We start from the raw sequence: 24,284 nt of genomic DNA, 5'->3' as shown, positions 1-24,284 counted from the left end.
TTGTTGAAATGGTGTGACTTCAAAATAGCCATTGTTGCAGAAAGGAATCCACCCACTGAGATGCTCTCATGACCTGCAATGGTTCTACTCCATCATACTTTAGAGTCAAAGAACTTTTGGTATAATGAATATAGTAGAAGCATTCCTAAAGTCCAACTTGATAAACAACCAAGAGGTTTTCAGGTGTTCTAGTTGTTCTGAAATTAGTAAAAAAGGAAATAATGTTTCAATGGTGTTCTAGCCCAAGCTCCAGTATCACATCATAGTGGACAGCCATTGGTTGATTTGTGCACTAGAGGGGATTGGAGGGTGTGTATGGTACAGAAGAACCTCTGGTCATGACCTTAATTCGTTCCATAATTTTGGTTGCAACCTGATTAGGTCATGACCCAAACCTAACCAAAATTAAAGCAAAATTAATGCAACGGCCACATGAGGACGTTGTTGCTCGGTGCTTACAAAAAAATGGCCTGGAAGGGGAAATTGGCAGTGGCCATGGTTAATCACATGGTTCATCATGGCCATTAATTATCTAATATTCTCTCCCTTCACTTTAGAATGTTCTCCTAATGTCCAGCTGAAAACCTTCCATTTTTTGATTCTGTCTTCTGAAGCACCAGAGATAAAATTGACTCTCTCTCAGGTTCTTCTGGAGACAGTAATTCCCTTTTCCCTTAAAATTTACGAAACTAATCAGTAGTCTCTCAACATGTCCTCATGAAAGAGTTAAAAGCCCTACCCACAGAGAAGATAGAAAGACAGAACAACCCTCCCTCAGCCACCTTGCTCATAACTGGACTGTTCCAATAATTGAGAGAGTCACATAGGTCTGTTCCACCCTTGACATGGGTCAGTTGCCACTTGAGAACATTAACCAGTGTTATGTTCCAGGCACAGATGTGTCCAAAGGATTTCCCCACAGGCAAAATAGGATGGTAAAGTTAGATGATAATTCACCAGAGGGACGAAACAAAGCAGACACATGGTGGACATTGAGAAATCCTCAATAGTTTTTGGAATCGTTTGTTGAAATGGTGTGACTTCAAAATAGCCATTGTTGCAGAAAGGAATCCACCCACTGAGATGCTCTCATGACCTGCAATGGTTCTACTCCATCATACTTTAGAGTCAAAGAACTTTTGGTATAATGAATATAGTAGAAGCATTCCTAAAGTCCAACTTGATAAACAACCAAGAGGTTTTCAGGTGTTCTAGTTGTTCTGAAATTAGTAAAAAAGGAAATAATGTTTCAATGGTGTTCTAGCCCAAGCTCCAGTATCACATCATAGTGGACAGCCATTGGTTGATTTGTGCACTAGAGGGGATTGGAGGGTGTGTATGGTACAGAAGAACCTCTGGTCATGACCTTAATTCGTTCCATAATTTTGGTTGCAACCTGATTAGGTCATGACCCAAACCTAACCAAAATTAAAGCAAAATTAATGCAACGGCCACATGAGGACGTTGTTGCTCGGTGCTTACAAATATATGGCCTGGAAGGGGAAATTGGCAGTGGGCATGGTTTATCACCACCCAAATATGTGTTCGTGACCAGATTCAAAACTTTTGTGAATTTCTTGGTCAGAACCCGATTTGGTCATGATCAGAAGTGTTCATGACCAGAGGTTCTACTGTATCTGCCATGACATTGAAATCTCTAGGTGTTTTGAAAAAGGAGGACATGATGTTTGGGCTTGGTTGCCAGAACGTATCTCCATGACAACAGGTTTGTGACTTCAGACTGACATTTTGCTGTTATAAGTACCCGCAAGCACAGCTGAATTGTTGAATTGGGCCCGGATCCTCGGTTTCTGCTAACTCTTTCAGAATTTCTGCCAATCCTTCCTGAAACTGGATGTTCGGGGTGAATTTCATTCTACAAAGCGTGTTTTCCAAAGACGAGCATGCAACAGTCAGTCCAAAGCTTAAGTGCAGAGTCAGGGTTGTCAGCCAGTCCAAGGATCGAAGGTTCAAATGTGAAATTAATACACAGGGATCACATTTGAGCTAACCCTCCTTTCCTGCTAAGAGCAGAGAGGGAGCCAAGTCTGTTCTGTAGGCCGTCACTCCTCAGAATGTTGTTGCAACAAACTGCCACTGTCTGATTCTTTTTTTTTAAATAAATGTTTTTTTTAATTTTAATTAAAACAAGTACAGCATCTTTCTTTACATCTGTAGAAAATGTATCAATCGATTACAGATCCTCCACAATCAACAAACATAACTCATATTACCTCAAGCATTATTATATATCCATTTTCATTTGACTGTAATTATTATTTAAAAATATTAATACAAGTAATAATCTTGAACAATACCTGCCCACACCAGTGGGGGAAAAAAACAAAACAAAAAGAAAACGCAAAAAAAAAAAAGACACAAACTACAAAGGACAAGGCAGGAAAGGAAAACAAAACACAGGTATCTATTATAAAAAAAAAAAAAGAAGTATATCAGCTGGTTACAACATGCTTTGGTGCTTCTCTTCCATTAACTCATATTAATTCAAGTATCTTGACTCGAATGTTTACCATATTAACATCATTATACCTTCAGTTTTAATTACCTATAGTTATTTAAACATCCTTCATCCTTAACTATGCCAAAGAATTAATCCATAACACATGCTGACCTTTCATTTACTTGCTTGTAAAATCCTCTATTAGCATCAAATCCTCATATCCTATTTTAGCTGAACATCCATAATATTTAATTATGTCATATATCATAACATTTTCCCAGTATTGATTAACATTTGATTGTATGTATTTTATTTAGTTTTTATAATAGTAATAATTGTTGTAGTTAATACTCTTTATGTATAATTCAAAAATGTTTTCTCATATCCAATTGTTATATATCATATCAACTCCACATTATATACATTACTATCAATATCAGTTATTATTCAGCTATATCTGTTACAAAGAGAGCAATTAGGTTTAGCTAGATTTCAATTGTATTCTTCAGTCTATTAGCCAATTCCATATTATATACATTACCATCAATGTCAATTATTATTCAGCTATATCTATTACAAATTAAAGTAATCAGATTTAGCTAATTTTAAGTTGTATTTTCCCATCTGTCAGCCTGTGTCCCTCCAACAGCGAGATTTTCACAGTCCAATAGCCATTCGTTGGATAAATTTACCAAATGTTTTTATAAGCAAATCCAGACAAAGATATCTTCGCACCTTTTGACTCTGAATGTCAGTGATGAAATAATAATGTTGTCCCGGGCTTGTAAAATTTTTCAAATTGACTTTAATTCTCAAGGGTGGATTTTCCATTCCTCCTGCACTCTGTCTCTTTAAATGAGTCTTCTTTATAGCTCCCCCCCTCCTTTCTTCCTCTGAGATAGACCAGACGCCATTTCTCACATTTTCCATTTGTATTTCAGGAACATTTAAACATTCAACGATCTCAGTTTTTCCTTCATATTTTAAAATCAGATGATCCAATTTTCTTTCCAGTCTCTGGTAAGAGTCAAAAAGCTCTCGACATGCGGAAAAAAGAATCTGGAGTGAAATCTTAGAGGTATTTTGAGACACCATGATGTGTCGCAGTTAAAAATTGCAAGCTGTGCAATCTTATCTGATCGTAAACAGAGCCAAGTAATAAAAATGTCAGATCGTGAAGGGCTAATTAGTAGAAAATAAACTTTACGATCCACTGAGGGAGAGTCAGAGGGGGGGGGGGATGTCGAAGAGTTTCTTGAAGCATTTAAGAAGTAAAGTAGCCACAAGCCATAAATCCATTTAAAAAAAACCAATTCGCCGCTAAATTCTTCTATTCTTTGGTTTCAATTAGCTTAAGCTTTTAGTGCGGACAGTCTCTCTTGAATAATAAAATCAGCTTACCAGATGACATCACTTCTGCCATTCTTAGGGGCAACCTGCAGTTTCAGTTAGCACGCAGCTAATCCAGAAAGGAATTGGCACGAGGGGTTAATACCCCCCCCCCCCAGAGACTTTGCGAACGTCTCTGAGGTCACTGGGTCTCCCCTCACCTTTCACTGTCGTCTCCGGGACAGCTAGGGTTCAAAAACCCATCCAAAAATCCTTCGGTATAGAGGAATTTCAGGAATAGCCTGAAACTCCATCTTCTCACTGCTAAGCCCCGCCTTCTTCCCCACTGTCTGATTCTTTACTCTGTTGTTAGGCAACTAAATGAATGGAACTTTCCATATGTTCTCCTCTCTCCTTTCATGGGCCATGACTGGTCAATGCTTCAGGAGCCAAAATAAAACAGCCAAAGGGACAAAGCACAACCTAACCTTGCCCCCTTCTGGATATAACATGGTTTAGTTAGATCACCATTGATCATAATTTGAACCTTCTGAGATGTACATATTGACTTAATTCCTTGAATAAAATTGTTGTCAAAGTGCATAATTTCCAGAACTTTAAACAAAAAAGACCAATCCCATTCAAAAGCTTTCTCTGCAAAACATGCCTTGTTTTTTATGTTGTAAATATCCTAAGGCATCCAATAAAGTTTTCTTTGATTAACAGAACACTAGAGCTGGAAGAGACATTGGATGACTTCTACTCCAACCCACCCTGCTCAAGAAGAAGACCCGACACGATAACTGGCTGTCCAATCTCTTCTTAAAAAACACCAGTGATGGTGCAGCCACGACTTCTGGAAACAAGTCGTTCCACTGATTAATTGATTTGGAATTTCTGAAATAGGCTGAATTCAGATCCCCCATCAAATTCAAAACCACTAAAACCATTTCTGGGGTAGGACTCTCAGCCAAGAAGCAGATGAGACCACCACGTATATGAGGAACCATTGGGAATTTAGGGCAAAGGTTTGCCATTCACCTTTGCTATTAGAACTATGATATCCTTATATTGGTGGCATGAGAGCACCCCTTGTCCCCCTTCATATTCAAAGATGCCCAGTTCTTGTGAGCCATGTGAGGTTCACCCCTAGCACCTATCCACAGCTAGATAAAACATTAAGTCTGTGTCATGAAACACTGATTGTGATGACTTTGACTGCTAAAAGAGACAATAAAATAGGCTAAGAAGGAAACAAAAAGACTAGAATGAATCCTCTCCAGTAGTCTACACCCTTATAAGCAAGGATTAATACCAAACAACCAAACAGAAGAGAATATCCTAAGCAAGAGAAAATTATACCCGCAACCCTGACATGGCAAATTACAAGTAGCCCTCAATTTATTATCATAATTCAGACTAGAATTTCTACTGTTAAGAAAGGCAGTTGTTAGGGGATTCAAACCCAATTTTATGACTTTTTTTTGCCATGGTTCGTAATTGATAACAATGTTGTTAACAAGTGAATATTGCTTCCCCCATTGACTTTGCTTGTTAGAAGCTGGAAGAATAAGTTGCAAATGGAGATCATATGACCTGGGGAACTCCAACCACTAAAAACACATGCCTATTGCCAAGCACCCAAATTTTGATCACACGACCATGGGAATCATGCAATGGTTGTCAGTGTATTGATTATAAATCACTTTTCCCTGTGCTGTTGTAACTTTGAATGGTCATTAAACAAATGGTTATAAGTCAAGAACTAGCTGTACTGTATATGAATAGGGATCAAACCCTCATACTGATGGTGATGATGCAGTGATGTGCGGTGAGCTTTATGGCTGGTGAGGCAGCAATTGTTTTAGACTTGTGGACTTCAACTCCCAGAATTCTACAGCCAGGCATGCTCAGTTCCAATTTAAAGCGACAGCATTTTTCCCCCTTGCAAAATAAGTTTTCCCATTCTTTTTCTTCTCCCTCCCCCTCCTTCCTCTCTCTCTCCCTCCCTCCCCCCTTTCTCAAACAGACACACGCACACAGAGAACTTGGATCCCTCTCTCACTCACTCACTCTCAAACAAACACAAGCACAGAAGTTGGATTGGATAGATTTTCCAAAGGCTTGAAAGCAGCTCCTCTGCCATACCCCCCCCCACTCCCCTGTTGCCTTCCAATCGGAGCCTTTGATTGCAGGTGAATCACGTTGCCTTTTCAAACTTGTAATCAGTGAAGCTGGGCTTATATACTTTTATCCAGGTGTGTGTGTGTGTTTGTGTATGTGTGTGTGTGTGTGTGTTTGAAAAGGCAACGTGGTTTTGTATGCAATCAAATGTTTTGAATTCCTCCCTCCTCCCCACACACACACTTTTCCAGCTGTTTCAGAGATGATTTCAACTCTGCTTCTCCCTGCCCTGCCCTGCCCTCCCTCATGAAAGGCCAGAGCTCTGTCAGACTGAGCTAGCTGCTCCCAGAGAACTCTAAAAAGCCTCTAAAAATGCCCTTTACAAGAGGCGAGAGAATACGTGCCTCATTTGCATAAGGAATTTTTTGCTTGTTAACCCTTGGTTATCTCTTAAAAGGCAAAAAATTCCTTATGCACAGGAGGCCCCTAGTTCTCTGGCCTTCTCCTATGGTTAACACAAAGCACTGTTCCAAGTCACTGTGAATCTGGCAGCAACTACCTTGGCTTTAATTATTTAAAAAAAATGTTTAAAATTCTTTTTCTTTTCCTCATGACTGGTGAGGCCACGCCTCCCTTGCCTCTAGTGACTGCACGTCCCTGGATGTGTATATATATATATATATCAGGCTGGTGCCTTTGGCTTCATGTTTGTCTGAGTTTTGTGCTGGGAGGTTGGCTGCGTTGTAACCTCCTGATTTCAACAACAGAATAATTATGGAAGCCATTGAAATAGAGAAACACCCCCACAACATGAATAAACGTGATGATACCTCCCGTCTACCAGACATTTGGAACCTAGCCCTAGTCAACAAACGAGTCCCAGCCACTAAAACTGGACCCAGAACAACACAGGACACCACCACTAATCACCCTCACCAGACTCAAACCCAAACCCATCCCATAGATGAAATGCAACCACCACCCAGAAGCCAAACCATGGTGGCATCACCAACTGCTGCCCCCCCTCTGACCCCCACACAAAGCAAACTGACACACGCCATGAACACATAGCCAGACCACAAACCCAGAGCCAAACCAAAGCCCAGGATGTTACATCACAGCCATCTGCTCAGGACATTATACCACAGGACTTTCCAGGATGTTGCAACACAAAACTCAGGATATCACTACACTAGAGCTCAGGATGTCATCACACAGCCCAATACCCAGGTCGTTACAACACAAAAGACTAATAGGCACACAGCTAGTACCTCAGCCACACAGGATGTCACAAAACAGCTGACTAATCTGCATACATCAACTCCATCAACTAATCAAGATGTAACAACACAGCCAACCAACCCGCTTACAGCAACAAAGCCAGCACTCCACATCCCCCCACCAATATTTATAGAAAGATGGCAGCTCTGATCACGCTTTGCTCGCACAAGTACGAAGCCGAAGGCACCAGCCTGAAGATGGCGATTGGGACTTCATCAAAGCATCACTAAGATACTCTCAATCTTACATGGGAAAAGACCCGAATATGCCAAGACCTGCATACCTGTACCTGTGAAAATCTACACACACACACACACACACACACACACACACACACACACAAAATAAATAAATTAAACCCACTTCTAATATCACCATAAGCATTCATATACTATAATTTATCTACAAATTGTTTAGACATCTTACACCTTGCTCAATTTTAATCATTCACTATGCATCCTATTTATTCTCACGAATACTTTATTTTCATCAAATACACTTTAAAGCATTTAGCAATCAAAATTCAACTGCTTATTTCATTACATCTGCAGCAAATGTTCACATAATTCAAGCTCATTTACTGTCTCAAAAGCAACCACCATACAATAATATTTCTCTCACACGTTCATACATTCTCAATGACCTGCTGAAGAACAAAATTCTGGTCTGCATACTCCTCTCCAACATAAACTATACCTCACTTCCCAGATATTATTCATTCATTTATTATCCATTAACATCTCCTATACTGCCAGATGATACTCAGCTTTATATTTCTACCTCAGGCCCTTTGAGTGATGCTGTGGATGTGCTATCTCAGTGTCTGGAGGCTGCTGGGGAGTGGGGCAAAATGGGATCTGATTCAATCCTAGCAAGGTGTTGTGGCTGTAAATATTTGGACCTCCCCAGAGACAAGGTTCTTCCATTTTTAATTCTGGGTAGGATTGTGCTGCCTCAAACAGTCCCAGAGTGCAATGTGTGGGGCCTACAGAACTCACAGCTTCTGTTCAAAGAACAGATGGCAGCCATGGCTAGGAACCCCTTTGCACATCTTCGGGCTATGGGCCAGATATACCAATACCTGTACAGGGAGGACTTGACCACAGTAACTCACATCTTCATAATCTCTAGGTCGGACTACTGTAGCACATCTGTTCATCCCAATCTTTTAGCTATACAATTTGGGATGAACATCCTTTGAATGGTCTGGGAATAGAAATGGATTTTCAAGGAAAAATTGCAGACTATAGGAACCAGGCACTACTCGGGTGACCCTGAGGACACAGATAGACCTTCAAGTGCTTCAATGACCCACTAAAAAGATGCAGATTACCATCTGTCTGCAAGAAGTATAAATCCTTCCATTCCTCACTACCCTGTCACAGCTGAAGAAGCTTTTTGGATGAGAAGCAATGTCTTCAAAAGAAAAACAAGAAAATCCTCTTTAAAAAACACCTTTGGGATAAAGAGCTAAACAATCACCATTCTCATATATTCTTGGATCTCCAAATCGTCCAACCATTTTTTTCTGTACTCTCTCTTCTTGTTTCCCCTCATCCATTTAAGCAACCTAATGGAGGAGTCTCAGATCACATTCATTGAGAGTGTTGCACAAATTTTTCCAAACTTCTTTCATTAGGTCTGTTTCCTGGAAAGTAATTGATTCTTACTTTCCTTTGCACCCACAACAATCAAGAGACTAAACGTCTATGGAGATTCTCAGTCATCCAAGTCATGGTTGTCCCAAAAGTGCTTTTTCAAAAGGCAACTGGACTTTGTTTTTTCCTGGAAAAAGCAATGTTCAGTTGCCTTTCGGAAAAGCATTTTTGGGACAACAGGCTAATTTCTTTCTTTTGGCTTACATTTCAGACCTTTCATTTGCAATTAATCTTTGGTCTAGCAAACTTATACAAGTTGCTTTAAAAAAACAACAACCAGTAGCTAATTTTTCATTCTCAAGGCTAATTCAAGGCACTGATTTAATTTTAAACCCCTGAACAATTTGCTTCCTTTTATATCAGCTTGCCAATCCTTTATTTTTCAGTGAGATCTATAGTTATAGATTTACAGATTAGAGGACTGCTGAGCTATCATGCCAATTGTGTCCTTCCAAGAAAGACTGATGCTATTTCTTTGCTACCAAATCATAGCATTCCTTTTGACCTATGCATTCTTATTTGAATATATTTCTATTGATTGATTTTAGTTATTGCACTTGTTATTTTAAATTTTATGGTAATTATATAATATTTCTATTTTTATAACCTTGATATCTTTATGGATCAAAGTCTGTTTATAGATTTCTACCAAGATCAAAAAACCTATATAAGTTTGTATTAATGCATAACTATACTTCACAGGAAGAGTGAGCACATCTATAGTAAATGTATTCACTTAGAATAAATCTATAAAACACTGAATATGAGAGCAACTGCATTAAAAAAGATGTAGGGAATAAATCTTTTATTTTATTGATAGACATGTACATGCTACATTAAACAAAACAGGTATATAATATTCCATTATCTGTTCATTAAGAAACTACCCACGGCGCTTTCCAAGGAAGAAACAATCCATCAAAATTATTTTCATTTTAAGCTTAATTAAATTAATGTGTACATTAGCCAGGTAAGTTGGAAAGACGCTAGAAAGAAGAAGTGGGAAGAATACCAATATGGTAAGAATTTTTAATTGTAGCCTTTGTTCATAAAATTGAAATAATTCACTTCTACTAAGGGGCATGCTGGATGCAGAGGAAATGCAAAGATCAAACTGAAATCACAACCAAGATTAGCATGTTTAGTTAGGAACAAGGGAATCAAACTTGTGTGCATTCAGTATATTTCCCCTTTACAGAGTGCATGAAAATTAGTGCCAGTGAAGGATGATCCTAGTGCCAGGGCACATAATTTTACTATAATTCCACATAGTTATAATCTCATGAGGGAAAGAGTGCCTGGATAATCTTTTTTAGACATTCAGCCGTGTTGGATCGGCTGCTTACTTAACCAATATAATTGCAACATTATATTTGACTAAAGAATTTTTCACAGGCTCCCTTTCAAATGCTCACTGAAAGACAGAGAAATTAATAAAATGCCGTTCTTATCTTATGTCTCCTGCGCTGTCAGATTCTTCCTCCTGGCTAAAACCAGTGTGATACTGACACATATAGATGAGCTACACTCAAAGAGATTCAATCTTTCTCTCTGACATAGGCAAACAAAGATGCAGAAGAACATATTGTGGAAGAAATTCCATCATTTTTTCTCCCCAAAGAGCATCATTACATTTCTTCCAATAAAAAAGAATGAAAGGTAAATGAAATATATTGCAAACAACTTGAGTTTCACTTAATTTGGATGAGAAATACAGGTAGTCCTTGTTCATTTGGTGACCTTTCAAAGTTATAACGGCACTGAAAAAAGTGACTTATGGCCATTTTTCACACTGACAACCACTGCAGCATCCCCTTGGTCATGCGATCAAAATTCGGATGCTTGGCAATTGACTCATCTTTATGATTGTTGCAGTGTCCCAGCATCATGTGATCACTTTTTATGACCTATTGACAAGCAAAGTCAATGGGGAAACCAAATTCACTTAACAACCATTTCACTAATTTATCAGCTGCAGTGATTTGCTTAACAAAGGTCGTAAAACGGGGTAAAATTTGCTTAACTAATGTTTTGCTTAGCAACAGAAATTTTAGGCTCAATTGTTGTCATACTAAGCATGGGCTCCAGAGGTGGTATTCATCAGGTTCTGACCAGTTGTGGCGAACCGGTAGTGGAAATTTTGAGTAGTTCAAAGAACCAATAAATTTACCACTCTTCACTGGCCCCGCCCCCATCTATTCTCTGCCTCCTGAGTCCCAGCTGATTGGGAGGGAATGGAGATTTTACAGTATCCTTCTCCTGCCACACCTACCAAGCCATGACACACCCACCAAGCCCTTGCCCACAGAACCGATAGTAAAAAAATTTGAATCCCACCACTGAAGGGTTGCCTTTGAAGACAGTGCAAAAGTGGGACTGACAACTGGAAGTAACAGATTCCAGTTGGTGGCCACCACACTGGTTTTGAGTTTAACTCCAGATCCAGTTGAAAGTTTATTGGCATCCAACTAACTCAGGGGTCATTTTTTTCTACCAGCCCCACGTGATCATAGAGAGGGTCCCTACCCTTTGGAACACTATGCCTTTCCCAAGATTAGGAATGATCCTAACTTTCCACTGTTTATGAAAGCTTTAAAAATGTAATTACTTTGCAAAACATATGAGCCATGACAAAATAATAGTTTGGGTTAGTAAGATTTAGTTTGATTTTGTCTTAATGCTTTTGCCTTGAGTCCTTTGTTGTATTAGTTTGCTTCTTTATAAATAAATCCTGGAGACTGAAAGGATTTCACTTGAAAGAAATTTGTATGTAAAACATGTATGCCAATTGTATTATTTATGTCAACATTGATTTATACCAGGCAAAAATGAAAGCAAATATGATGTAGGTACAAACTTCCAGAAGTGGCTGTTAGTAATATTCCTAACTATATGCAGAAGTGGAACTGATTTCCCCATCTCTGAGATACTATGCGCTTATTTCATTTACGACCCATTGTGTTCCATCGGCATTCATGGGAATGAGGCAACTCCATGGATGAACTGTAACAATGGACTTAAAAATCATTTTAAAATGTTTTCAAATTATTTTCTTTCAAAAAAAAATGTGTCAACATAAATTGCTTTACAAATACTGTATATATTTGTATAGTTCTTTCAGGTATTCAAGCATGTGAATAATCTATAGTAATCTTTTTTCTTCTTTCTTATGTTGGAATGGAAATAAAAGAAATGGATGGCTGGATGTACAAGATTAATACCAGGTAAGTGTGGCTATGGTGTGCCTGTTTAAAGGAACTAGAATCCAAATAGCAAGATAAAAATAAGGAGTGATTTCAGATAACCAGATTTCATATGCAGTTTAGCCCTCCATAAATATTATCCTCATCTAAAATTTGATTATTTTGTGTGCCATTGAAGATCTCTGTTATAAATTGTAATATTGGATATAATCCTTTAAGTTATTGTTGTAAAGAAAATATATAACTCATCATATTTATGGGCTGCTGTTTTAAAGATACATAACGTGATTGCATAAAGCTTATACAGGTAGTCCTCGGTGTGCAACAGTTCCTTTAGAGACTGTTCAAAGTTACAACAGCACTGAAAAAAGTGACTTATGACTTTTTTCACACTTACGACTTTTGCATCATACCTATGATCATGTGCTTCAGTTGCTTGGCAACTGCTCCATATTTATGACAGTCACAGTATCCCGGGGTCATGTTATCACCTTTTATTACCTCCTGACAAGCAAAGTCAATGGGGAAGCCAGATTCACTTAACAACCATGTTACTAACTTATCACTTGCAGTGATTCACTTAACAACTGAGGCAAGAAAGGCCATAAAATGGGGCAAAACTCACTTAGCAAATGTATCACTTAACCACATAAATTTGGGGCTCAATTGTAAGTCATATGTCAAGAACTACCTGTATGCTAGCCAATTTTTTTTTACACATTATCTTACCTAATAACCAACAAAGTTATTAGGAAATGGAATGGATATAATGTGCTGCAGATGTTGCAACTTAATGTAAATATTATTCAAGGTTGGTAAAATTGGCCTTTTTTTCATGGTTTTATAGCTTAGAAATCACAGGTCTTCTGTTGCTGAGCAACCTTGCTGGCTAATATATCACCTGGATCTGAAGAGCATAATGAATTCTATATTGATGGACTGTATGAATCAGCTAGGTTGGAAATAATTTATCTTTTCCATTATCTAAAATATTATTCCCATCTTATCTACCATTGGGTTTTATATCTGGGTCACTGAATACTCTATAGAAAAATCTCTCTAACCGTCTTTCTTTCTTTTTCTTAAGTATCTGGATTTTAGTAGCTGTTGCCTAAGTGGAGGCAAATTAATTTTAAGTTGGTTAAATTAAATTTAACCTGAAAGTGAGAATGATTACTGGCATTTTTTCCAAAGTTATTTGCTAGATAGTACTGTATTTGGAATTTTGCATTTTAGATGGAAAAAAGTATTTTTCCATCACCACCAACCTCCCTCCCTACCCGCCTCTCTTTCTTTCTCTCATGTGCCCTTAAGTATGTAATAAAGCACTCAGATTCTTCTGATTTTAAAAGATAGCAAAACGGTTTTGTTTAGATTTATTCAAGTGTCAGAGAGGAGAAATCACAAAAAGTAGATGCACTTTCTCTTTGTGTTTGTGCTCTTTTCTTATAAAGTTCAAATTTGGAGTTGCACATACCAGCCAAACGCTATTTTTCTCTTGACATGATCCAATGACCTATGATAAATTTGGAATCACATAAAGTAATGAGGACCACTCTAGCCACAATCACTGATGCAAAGAATGTAGTAATTAATTATCTTCAGTGCAAATAGTGTGATTTAGAATTAAAACAAACAACTGCTCTCTTTTCTACGCACTGGGAAAAAAAAACCTGGAAAAAATATCCCAGTATACTCAATCTATAGCTTTATCACTGTTTGCATACCTAACAATATTGTTGCCTCAAGCAGTAGTTTAGATCATTCTCTGGAAATTTTTGCATGTTAAAAGTTGAAACTGAACATAATTCATGGCTATATGCCTCAAAGTCTTGTTCACAGCAGCATCCCAGAGTCAGGTAGCACTGGGAATATAGGTTCACACAACAACTGCTAGTTAATATATATTTGTTATTGTGATTTTGTGCATCTACCTTGCTGCTAGTCATCTCTTCTTCTGTTTCCATTCATCTTTCCTAGTATTATAGACTTCTCCAGAGACCTAGGTCTTTGCACAATGTGTCTAAAATAGGATAATTTGAGTTTGGTCATTTGTGCTTTGAGTGAGAACTCTAGATTGATTTGTTCTGTGTTGCCTCATTTTGGCAGCGGGGAGAGGGTAGAAATGTTCCTGAGAGGGTTGAGCAAAGAATGCAGGTAGTATATGCCAAGAGTTAATCTCTCATCCCAGACTAATTTCCTGGCAGCAGTACAAATGGGACAGGTGACAGTTTGGCTCCTACTAAACCGAGACAAATCATATATTTTGAGCCCTGCAATAGTGACCACCATGGGATGGAATCTGCAGCACAATAACTACTTTATCTGCCCTGACTTCAGAAGCTTCCAGATGACTCATTGGTAGCTATAATACATTTATAGCACTCCAGAGACATGAGGCCCCATGTGTCTATCAGGTTTGAGCCTATGATCAAGGATGCTGGGTGCTAATTCTAGATTTCACTGAAGAAACTAAACTAAGGAAATGTTCCAAAGGCAATTTTTCCAAAAGGCAACTGGACTTTATCAGTTCTTTTCTTTGATAATATTTCACTTCTCATCCAAGAAGTTTCTTTAGTTCTGTTTGCCCACCATTCAAAGTGTGTTCATCCCAGATTGTATAGCTAAAAGTCTGTAGAGATTCTCAGTCATTCAATCCTTCCATTCCCCAATATCTTGTCAGAGCTGAAGTGCTCTACATGGGGCTGCCCTTGAGGAGCATCCAGCGACTTCAGCTAGTCCAGAATGCGGCCGCGCGAGCGATCGTGGGTGCACCTCGGTACACCCACATAACACCTATCCTCCGTGAGCTGCGCTGGCTACTTGTCGATCTCCGGGTGCGCTTCAAGGTGCTACTTACCACCCATAAAGCCCTTCATGGTAGTGGATCTGGATACTTGAGAGACCGCCTCCTGCCAATTACCTCCTCGTGACCCATTAGATCACATAGATTAGGCCTCCTCCGAGTTCCATCTGCCAGTCAGTGTCGACTGGCAACTACGCGGAGGAGAGCCTTCTCGGTAGTAGCTCTGACCCTTTGGAATGATCTCCCCGTGGAGATTCGTACCCTCACCACCCCCCAGACCTTCCGCACAGCCCTTAAAATCTGGCTATCCCGTCAGGCCTGGGGTTAAAGAATGTAACTCACCCCCACCCGAATGGTATGAATGTTGTGCTCTACTTTTAATTATGTATTGCTCTTATGTGTTATTGTTTGTATCCCCCTCCCCATGAGTTGTGAGCCGCCCTGAGTCCCCCCAGGGAAAAGGGCGGCCTATAAATAATTTTTTTAAAAAAAATGAGAAGCTAAATGTCTTCAAGGAAAAGGGAAAAAAACCCAAGAAAGTCCAGTTGCCTCCTGAAAAAGCACCTTTGGGACAATCGTGACCTGGATGACTGAGAATCTCTACAGACTTTTAGCTATATAATTTGAAATGAACACCCTTTGAATGGTGTGGGAGTAGGAATGGATTTCCAGAGAAAAATTGCAGACTACAGAGACAGGAGCACTACTCAGGTGAGTCTGGGGACACAGATAAACCTCAAAGTGCTTCAAGGACCCCCTAAAGGATGCAAATGACCAGCTGTCTGCAAGGAATATAAATCCTTCCATTCCCCACTATTCTGTCAGAGCTGAAGAAGCTTCTTGGAAAGCTTTTTCTTCAAAGAAAAAAACAAGAAAGTCCAGTTGCCTCCTGAAAAAGTACCTTTGGAAGAAAGGTCCAAAGAAATCCATGAAGCTCAGAGAGTGCCAAGGACCCTAAAGATGATACAAACTCTGTATCCAAACTGGCTGCAGACACAGTTTATATTCTGAAACATCCCTGGTTGCCTTTTTTGCTGATCTTTATAAAGAATAAAGAAAGAATATGTTCTTTTTGGTACACTGATTTATGAGTAGCCTTTGATAACATCAACTATGGCATTATTTAGGACTACTTGTGTAGGACAGATTTGGGGATACTAAATTACAGTGATTCAAGTTGTCCCTTGGAATCAGTTTGAGAAAGATGTTTGATGCCTTGGCTTTTTGTTTATTGCACTTTCTGAGCATTTGTTTTACTCTCTATTTTTATCTATATAAAAATATCAGGGATTAAGGATGCGTTCTCATTAATCTTCATATGTAGCATGGAAGACTATTCCTCTTTTACTTCCACAACCAAAGAGAAAAACCTTGTTGGGATTTTGAAAAGCTGCTTGAAAGTATCAACAGAGATATAAACCAGGTAAAATAGGGGAGACAGAGGCATCTGGTACAAATCACAATGACACCACAATGTGCATTCCCCCTCACCTCCTGACACTGAGATGAACTGGAATGCTTTATCAATTTCTAGAATGCATTTTATAATTGATGTTAAATATTGTAAACTATTCTGAATGGTATATAAGCACTAGAAGGAAGATATAAATATTTATATAATGCATAAATCCGTGTTCGTCCCTGTCATGGCGAAAGAAGAAATGCAAATTGTAGTTACAAATGATTGTATTTATGTCTGCTAGTGACATTTTTCTGTCAGTATATGATAACAAGAGGAATGACTTCATAGAATTTTTTTTCCTGCTTAAACAGATAAATGTTTCTATTTGTAGGGGTAAAATCATACATTATAGAGGAATGTCCATCCAAACGATTTGTTTTACTGGCTGTATGTATGAGTCATAATCTTATCTTTGGGCAAAAAAGAGAAAGAAAAATCCCTCAGAAACATTGACAGAATCACTGAGCCTCAGTTTTTTTGAAGTCCTAACTTTCCATTTTGTCAAGAGTTTAATTAATATGGCAAAATGACATTAATCTTGATGTACACTGAAGCAGCAGGAGTGAGTGTTGCTTTCCAAAATAATTAAACTGTATAGCAAGAAATGAAAGAAGGGAATCTAACTTGAGTAATTATATAAATCCTTCCCCTGAATTCTCAGTAAATAAATTAAGGGCTCTTTGATGAAGTTGTTTTAGGCATAACTTGACAGGAAAGGTGACTAAATTCTGTCTATCCTTCAAGAACTGGGAAGAAAGTTTTTTTTTTAAAAAAAAAAGCTGGGGAAACAAAATTGTATGGCTCCGTCTTTCAGCTCACTCATTTTGATTCCTCCAGTCTACAATTATAGAAAGACTTCTCTTCAGTATTCTATTCATTCTCCACATTGAAAGATTAGTAAAAGATGTGATGTTTGGAAACTCCTAAAGGCAGACTTTTTGCAACATACTACAGAGAGATTGAATGTTTTAATTACAAGTTGCTCTCTGCCATTTATTTCTTCACTTATGGATGGGTGACATTGGTACAGTTATAGCCTGAAGAAGTATAAACGAGGAGGAAGGAAGCAAGGTTGACAATGGCAAAAGTTGTCAGTTTTTTCCTTGGATTTTAAAGAAATGGGTTACTTCATGTTTGCAATTCTGTATGGAATATTTCTGTTCAATTTGAAGAGCTTGAGGAAAAGTTAGCTGGAAGTGTATTGTCTTCTAGAATTCTGTATGCTTTGAAAATGATTTGGAGGAACACCTTTAGAACTTGCATTGGCCCTGCACTTCTTTGCAATTCATTACAGCAGACCTTTTCCCAAAGGTTTCTGCATAAGCTTAAAAAGATCTACTTGTTTAACTCATTATATTTAATGCGACTCCTAAAGCAGGCACATATTTATTCAGACTCTCTGGAAAACTGAAAAAGGATGAGGTGCTTTAGAAAAGACAGATTTTTTTTTTTTTTGCTTGCCTAAGATTGGAAGCACTTCAAGCTCATCTTTAAAGCATGCATTGTGCTATGATTTTCATCCTGTGGGTTTATATTCCACAAATAAGAATACAAATTATGAGGATGTGAAATACTGTAAAGATCCATCACATACCAACAGTATCCTTGTTGTTTCATCTAGATTCTACACAGGGGTGTCAAACTGGCAGCTCTCAGGCATGGCGCCCATCCCAGCTCCGTCAATGGGGAAAAGGTCACAAAACGTCACGTGATGGCAACATGGTATGGCAAGTTTGACACCTGTGATCTAGAAGGACTAGATCAAATATCTTTAGGCAGGAGTAGAGCATCTGTAGTTTTTCAGATATTGCTGAACAACTTTACCCATGGTCCCATGGTGGCACAGAATTTTGTAACATTTGAAAGCCAGATGTTTCTCTTGATTTTTTTTTACAGAAGCATAGATTGCAGTTGAACAGTAGGAGAAACATTTTGATAGTAAATAAGAATTCAATAATAATTGAATTAAGATAGGAACTTGTGTATTTGCAGATGCTCTTGCTTTCTAATTCCTGCATTAAGTAAGAAGTTGGTCACAATGCCCTAGAAGTTTTCCTTTCAATTCTACAACAACTTTTCTTCAGTTCCAGACAAAATATACAAAATATATATGAAAAAATATAACTGTTTTCAAATCCCAAGTTGTACCCTTCTAATTTGGAACCTATATAAAACAACAGTCACTGTATTTCTACAGGGCTTAAAACAGAAAATCAATTGTCTTTTCTAATTTAAAAGTGGGCATTGATTCTGGACTGTGAGTTCCAGTTTTGATGGGAAAATGTAAGTAATCATTTGCTTAAACAACAGTTACCCCATCCTGGTGGAATATTTTGCTCCCCAAAATCCATATGATGCCCCCCCCCCCACATACACATTTATATTTTCAAAGAACAATAAAGATCTGGTTTCTGGAGGTATGGATTATTTTAATTCCCATATGTAGTTTTGTCAATCCTTGTGCTTCTACTAGCTTCTACTATCATTACTAATAATGTAGTATTGAGATTGGTAAGTATTACTGGGCTATATACAAACTGTTGATGAAATACAAATAGTTTCTTATATTTTTTCTGATATAATGAAATGATTATGATGTTGCAGCAAATATGTTGACAAATCTAGTTCAGTTCTGCTGAAATGAAAGAAAAGTACCTGGTCTAGATGCTTTTGTGCAGATTCGTCCATTCCCATATAGACCTATTGGACATCGGCCACAGAAGTATCCAGTCTTTGGAGGTTTGCGGTCAACACACAGCACTCCAGGAAAACAAGGTCTATTAGCACAGTTAGTAAGAGATGGTAGGACTCCTGCATGACCTGAAGGAACATCCAAAACCATTGCTAATTTAAAAATAAACCAGGGAGCAAATATCAGCACTGGCTAAGGCTTTCTGATCCTTTTATTCTTTCAAAACATAATTAATGCTAGAGGCTCCCAAATTGTGTGCCTAGTATAAGAAAACCCTAAAGGCACCCCATATCAACCAGCTGTTTCTCATTAAGGCAAGATTTATTAGCCCTCTAATTACATGTTGTAAAGTTTAGAATTAGAAAGTGTGTGGCATTTATCAAGGGTGAAATTGACTTTTCTTCACTGCTAGGAACACCTAGGTGGAGAAGTTTCATTAGTCAGGGGGCAAACTACATATTTCTCTGCAGGATTACATAATGAATTCCTAGAGGCCTTCTCTCCTTTGTGAGGCATTAGTGGAAGGGTTGTTTTGTAATAGAGAAGAAAGAGTGGAGGAAGTCATGCTAAGTCAACCACTTCTTGCCTGAAGTTTTCTCCTTTAAACTCCCTCACTCTGCTTTTAACTTATTTACAGTATAGCTGTAGAATCATCCAGAAGGTGAAGATATTGTGAAACAGGCCATACAATGCATTATCCATACCCATATCATGATTTGTTTACCTTTTACTTTATATGTTGTTTCAACCCTGACTTTATGATGTATATAAGAGATATGGTTTAGTGTCATTAAAACTGTCCAAGTATGATTTATTAACTAAATCAAAGTTAACCAAACCATGACCTAGTAATTGTGTGAATCCAGCTGGTGATTCAGAGGAAAAAGACAGGATAAAATCATATTTATTTTCCCTTTCTTCCCATTTCAGTGACTAATTTACAAAAAAGAAGAATTCATTTGGGACTTTATTATTTGCAGGTAATTACTTGGTTCATACACTGTGTTCAATTATGAATACACCCACAACTAACCAGATTCATATATCATCTTAAACCATAAAAAAGCTTACAAACTGAATTATTAGGCTCATACAATAAAAAAGCAAGTAAGATGCTTAGTGCAATGTGCAAAACCAGCCAGCATAAGATATACATGGTCTCACATACAATTGTTTCCAAAGAAATGACTTTCTGGGAAGTAAGAATGGGAAAATGATGTTGTTTTGCTTGAAGGTTTTCTAAAGATTTCATAGTTAGAAACAAGATACTGCACTATGTCTTTGTTTAAACCCAGAAGAGTGCTATTTATGACTCCAAAGAAGAAAGGAAAGGTATGACTTATGACTCCAAACCAAAGGCTAAGGCAAAAATCCAAACCATTGACAATAGGTTTGGTTTGGTTGGTTTGGTTGGTTTATTAGATTTATATGCTGCCCTTCTCCCAAGGACTCAGGGCGGCATACAACATTAAAAGAAACACATAATACAAAAGTTTTTAAAAAATAGAATATCCCAAACAAACCCAATTAGAATTGAAAATAACATTTTTTTAAAAAAAATTAAATTAAAATTAACAATGATCAATAATTTATTTTGTTTTGTTCAAGCCAGGTTGGGTTGCTGGAAAAGCCAACTTTTTAGGACGCTTCGGAAGGACTGGAGGTCGGGAATTATATGAAGTTCCGGGGGCAGCTCATTCCAGAGGGAAGGCGCTCCCACAGAGAAGGCTCTCCCCCTGGGGGTCGCTAGCTGACACTGTCTGGCCAACGGCACCCTGAGGAAGTCAACTCTGTGGGATCGCACTGGATGGTGGGAGGCTACCAGTGGCAGTAGGGGGTCTCACAGGTATCGTGGGCCTAAGCCATGGAGTGCTTTAAAGGTCATAATTAGTACCTTGAATCGCACCTGGAAGACAACCGGCAATCAGTGGTGTAACATGGGAGCATCTAGGTGCACCAATTATAACCCACGCAGCCGTGTTCTGGACCAGTTGAAGCGTCCGGGTGCTCTTCAAGGGCAGCCCCATGTAGAGACCATTACATTAGTCCAGGAGAGAAAGGACGATGGCATGAGTGACTGTACACAGAGCATCCTGATCCAGGAAGGGGCGCAACTGACGTACCAGGCAAACCTGGTAAAAGGCCCCCCTGGTCATGGCCGTCAGGTGTTCTTCTAAACTAAGCTGCATATCCAGGAGGATGCCCAGATTGCGGGCCCTCTCCGTGGGGGCTAAAATTTCTCCCCCATCATCAAAGATGGAACAAGGTGCACAAATCAGGATGACGGAAACCACAGCCACTCAGTCTTGGAGGGATTGAGCTTGAGCCTGTTCCTCCCCATCCAGATCCGCACAGCCTCCAGGCATCAGGACATCACGTCGAGGGCATCGTTTGGGTGGTTTGGGGTAGAGATGAAAAGTTGGGTATCATCAGCATATTGATGATACCATACCCCAAAACCACGGATGATCTCACCCAGTGGTTTCACATATATGTTGAACAGGAGGGGTGAGAGAACCGACTCCTGGGGCACCCCACAAGTGACGCGCCTCAGTGTCGATCCCGGCCCTCCAGTCAACACAAACTGCAACCAATCCAACAGGTAGGAGGAGAACCACGTAAAACGGTGGCCCCCACTCCCAACCCTCCAAGTCGTCGCAGTAGGATACCATGGTTGATGGTATCGAAAGCCACTTAGATGTCTAATAGGACCAGGACAGAGGAGCAGCCCCTGTCCCAGGCCCGCCACAGTTCATCGACCAATGCAACCAATGCTGTCGCCATGCTGTATCTGGGCCTGAAACCCGACTGAAACGGATCCAGGTAGACAGCTTCATCCAGGGACTGGGGAAACTGATGTGCTACCACACTCTCAACAACCTTCGCTACAAAGCGAAGATTGGAGATCGGACGATAGTTGGCTAAAGAAGCTGGGTCCAGGGAAGGTTTCTTAAGGAGGGGCCTCATCACCGCCTCCTTCAAGGTGGTGGGAAAGAACCCCTCTCTCAACGAAGCATTGGTAATCGCCTGGAGCCAGCCTCTTGTCACCTCCCGGAAACCGAGACTAACCAAGAGGGACATGGGTCCAGCACACAAGTGGTAGCACTGAGTCTCCCCATAATCCTGTCCATGCCCTCGGGGGTCACAGGGTCAAACTCATCCCAGATGGTCTCCACAAGATTCATCCCTGTCGACTCGCCTGAATCTACCCAGTCAGAGTCCAAGCCTGTCCGGATCTGAGCGATTTTATCCTGCAGATACTGAATAAATTCTTCAGTCCTACCCTGCAAGGGGTCTTTCCCAGCTCCTTGGTTAAGTAAGGAGTGGGTCACCCTAAACAGGGTGGCTGGGCAGTTAGAGCCAAGGTGGCGCAGTGGTTAAAAGCAGCACTGCAGGCTACTGCTAGATCAGCAGGTCAGCGGTTCAAATCTCACCGGCTCAGGGTTGACTCAGCCTTCCATCCTTCCGAGGTGGGTAAAATGAGGACCCAGATTGTTGGGGGCAATATGCTGACTCTCTGTAAACCGCTTAGAGAGGCCTGAAAGGCCTATGAAGCGGTATATAAGTCTACTGCTATTGCTATCTGCGGACACGATAAGAGTGGAAAAATGTTGCCGTTTTGCCACTTTTATCACCACTAAGTAGGATTTAATATGAATTCTTACTAGTGTTCGATCAGATTCAGACTGGCTGGCCCTCTAACCACTCTCTAGGCATCTTTTCCAGCGTTTCATCTCCCGGAGCTCCTTGGTAAACCAGGGAGCTACCCAGGATCGACACCGGGTCAGAGGCCGCAAAGGCACAACACGATCCTAAGCCCCAGTGGCCGCCCTATCCCAGGATTTCACTAGCTTTGGTCGAGTTATGAGCAAGGGATTCAGGAAAAGTCCCAAGCTCCATCAGGAACCTTTCAGGGTCCATCAGGTGTCTGGGGCGGAACCATCTAGTCAGTTCCGCCTCCCTGCGGTGAGGGGTAGCAGTATGTAAGTTAAGCCTGATGAGGAAATGATCCGACCATGACAAGGGTTGGATAGAAATATCCCCTAAATCTAGATCATTCATCCACTGCCCAGAGACAAAAATCAGGTCGAGCATGTGTCCCACATTATGGGTGGAGTCTTCAATTAACTGAGTTAGGTCCATAGCCGTCATGGAAGCCATGAACTCCCGAGCTGACTCAGATGTCTCGCCAATGGAAGGCAGATTGAAATCCCTCAGGATCATAAGCCTGGGGAAATCAACCACCAATCCAGCTAACACATCCAGCAGCTCCGGCAGCGCCGGTGAAATGTAGCAGGGAGACAGGTACGTAACAAAAAGGCCCACCTGAACTCCAAGGCCCCATTTCACAAAAAGGGACTCACACCCACCTCTCTGAGGCACAGTGACCTCCTGAGATCCGAGACTTTCCCTAATAATCACTGCCACCCCTTCCGCCCCTGCCCTGGGCTCTCGGCTGGTGAAACGCCCAGAAGCCTGGTGGGCATAATTCACTAAGGGGAACACCCCCCTCATGGCCCAACCAGATCTCCGTAATGCTCGGAGTCTTATGCAATTTATTTTTCCTAATTGAGTTCTATTCTGGATATTTTATATTTTGTTAGTTAGTAGATATAATTGATCTAACAAGATGGGCACATCCCAAGTGGAGCTGAGACATAACATCCCTATTGAATCTTCTCAAATAACTTTTAAAGAACCATAGCCACAGCTGATTGTTTGCCTTTTGATTGTCTGCTCTATCCATTGTACAAACTTTCTTTAAAAGTTATCTTTGTGCTGTGTTCAAACTCTCTCTTTTTAGGTTGATATGCAGTGACTGCTTTGGAAAATAGTTTCACATAAAAGCTGACAGCTTGGAGCAAAACTCTTTGACACCCATCTAATTATACTATACTTACCATGGACCTTGCTGGTATTAACATACTTAATCGCTGACAAAGTCCTTGCTTCTTGGCCTTTCTCAAGCTGTTTACTTTCACTTGTTTTCCATTCACCTTTGATATTATGATGATTAGTAATGAAAGCTTCTATTCTGTCAGCAAAGTCTTCAGCTGCAATGATAGAGAGTGGAGGTGAAAAAAGGCATGGCATTTGTTTCTGCTCTGATTATTGATGGAGGTGAAAGCTAACATCATATCACATCACATTATCTTCCAGGTTATTTATCCCCCCCCCCCCTTGTTTGTGGAATCAAAGAAATTGAATGAGTTAGCATCTGGGATTTCATTATAACAGGATCTCATTTAATATCCACATATAGTGGAG

At 39.7% G+C, this 24,284-nt stretch overlaps 1 protein-coding gene across 1 annotated transcript in view; it reads right to left on the bottom strand.

Annotated features, from left to right (window-relative positions):
• The window catches only part of VWDE (von Willebrand factor D and EGF domains), a 271,722-nt gene that overhangs the window by 85,685 nt on the left and 161,753 nt on the right, over nt 1-24,284 (bottom strand). Inside the window, exons 20-21 of the mRNA XM_087710932.1 lie at nt 23,918-24,070; nt 18,980-19,144 (exon numbers count right to left, since the gene is read on the bottom strand). Coding sequence (XP_087567058.1) covers nt 18,980-19,144; nt 23,918-24,070 — 318 coding nt within the window. The remainder of the gene's footprint in view (nt 1-18,979; nt 19,145-23,917; nt 24,071-24,284) is intronic.

The sequence above is a fragment of the Thamnophis sirtalis genome, unplaced genomic scaffold (genome assembly GCF_051295495.1).
Source record: "Thamnophis sirtalis isolate CommonGarterSnake01/CBP01778 unplaced genomic scaffold, rThaSir2_p1.2 scaffold_1, whole genome shotgun sequence".
NCBI classification, from domain to species: domain Eukaryota; kingdom Metazoa; phylum Chordata; class Lepidosauria; order Squamata; family Natricidae; genus Thamnophis; species Thamnophis sirtalis.
Note: the sequence above shows the minus strand (reverse complement) of the source record. Positions and strands in the feature narration are given on the sequence as shown.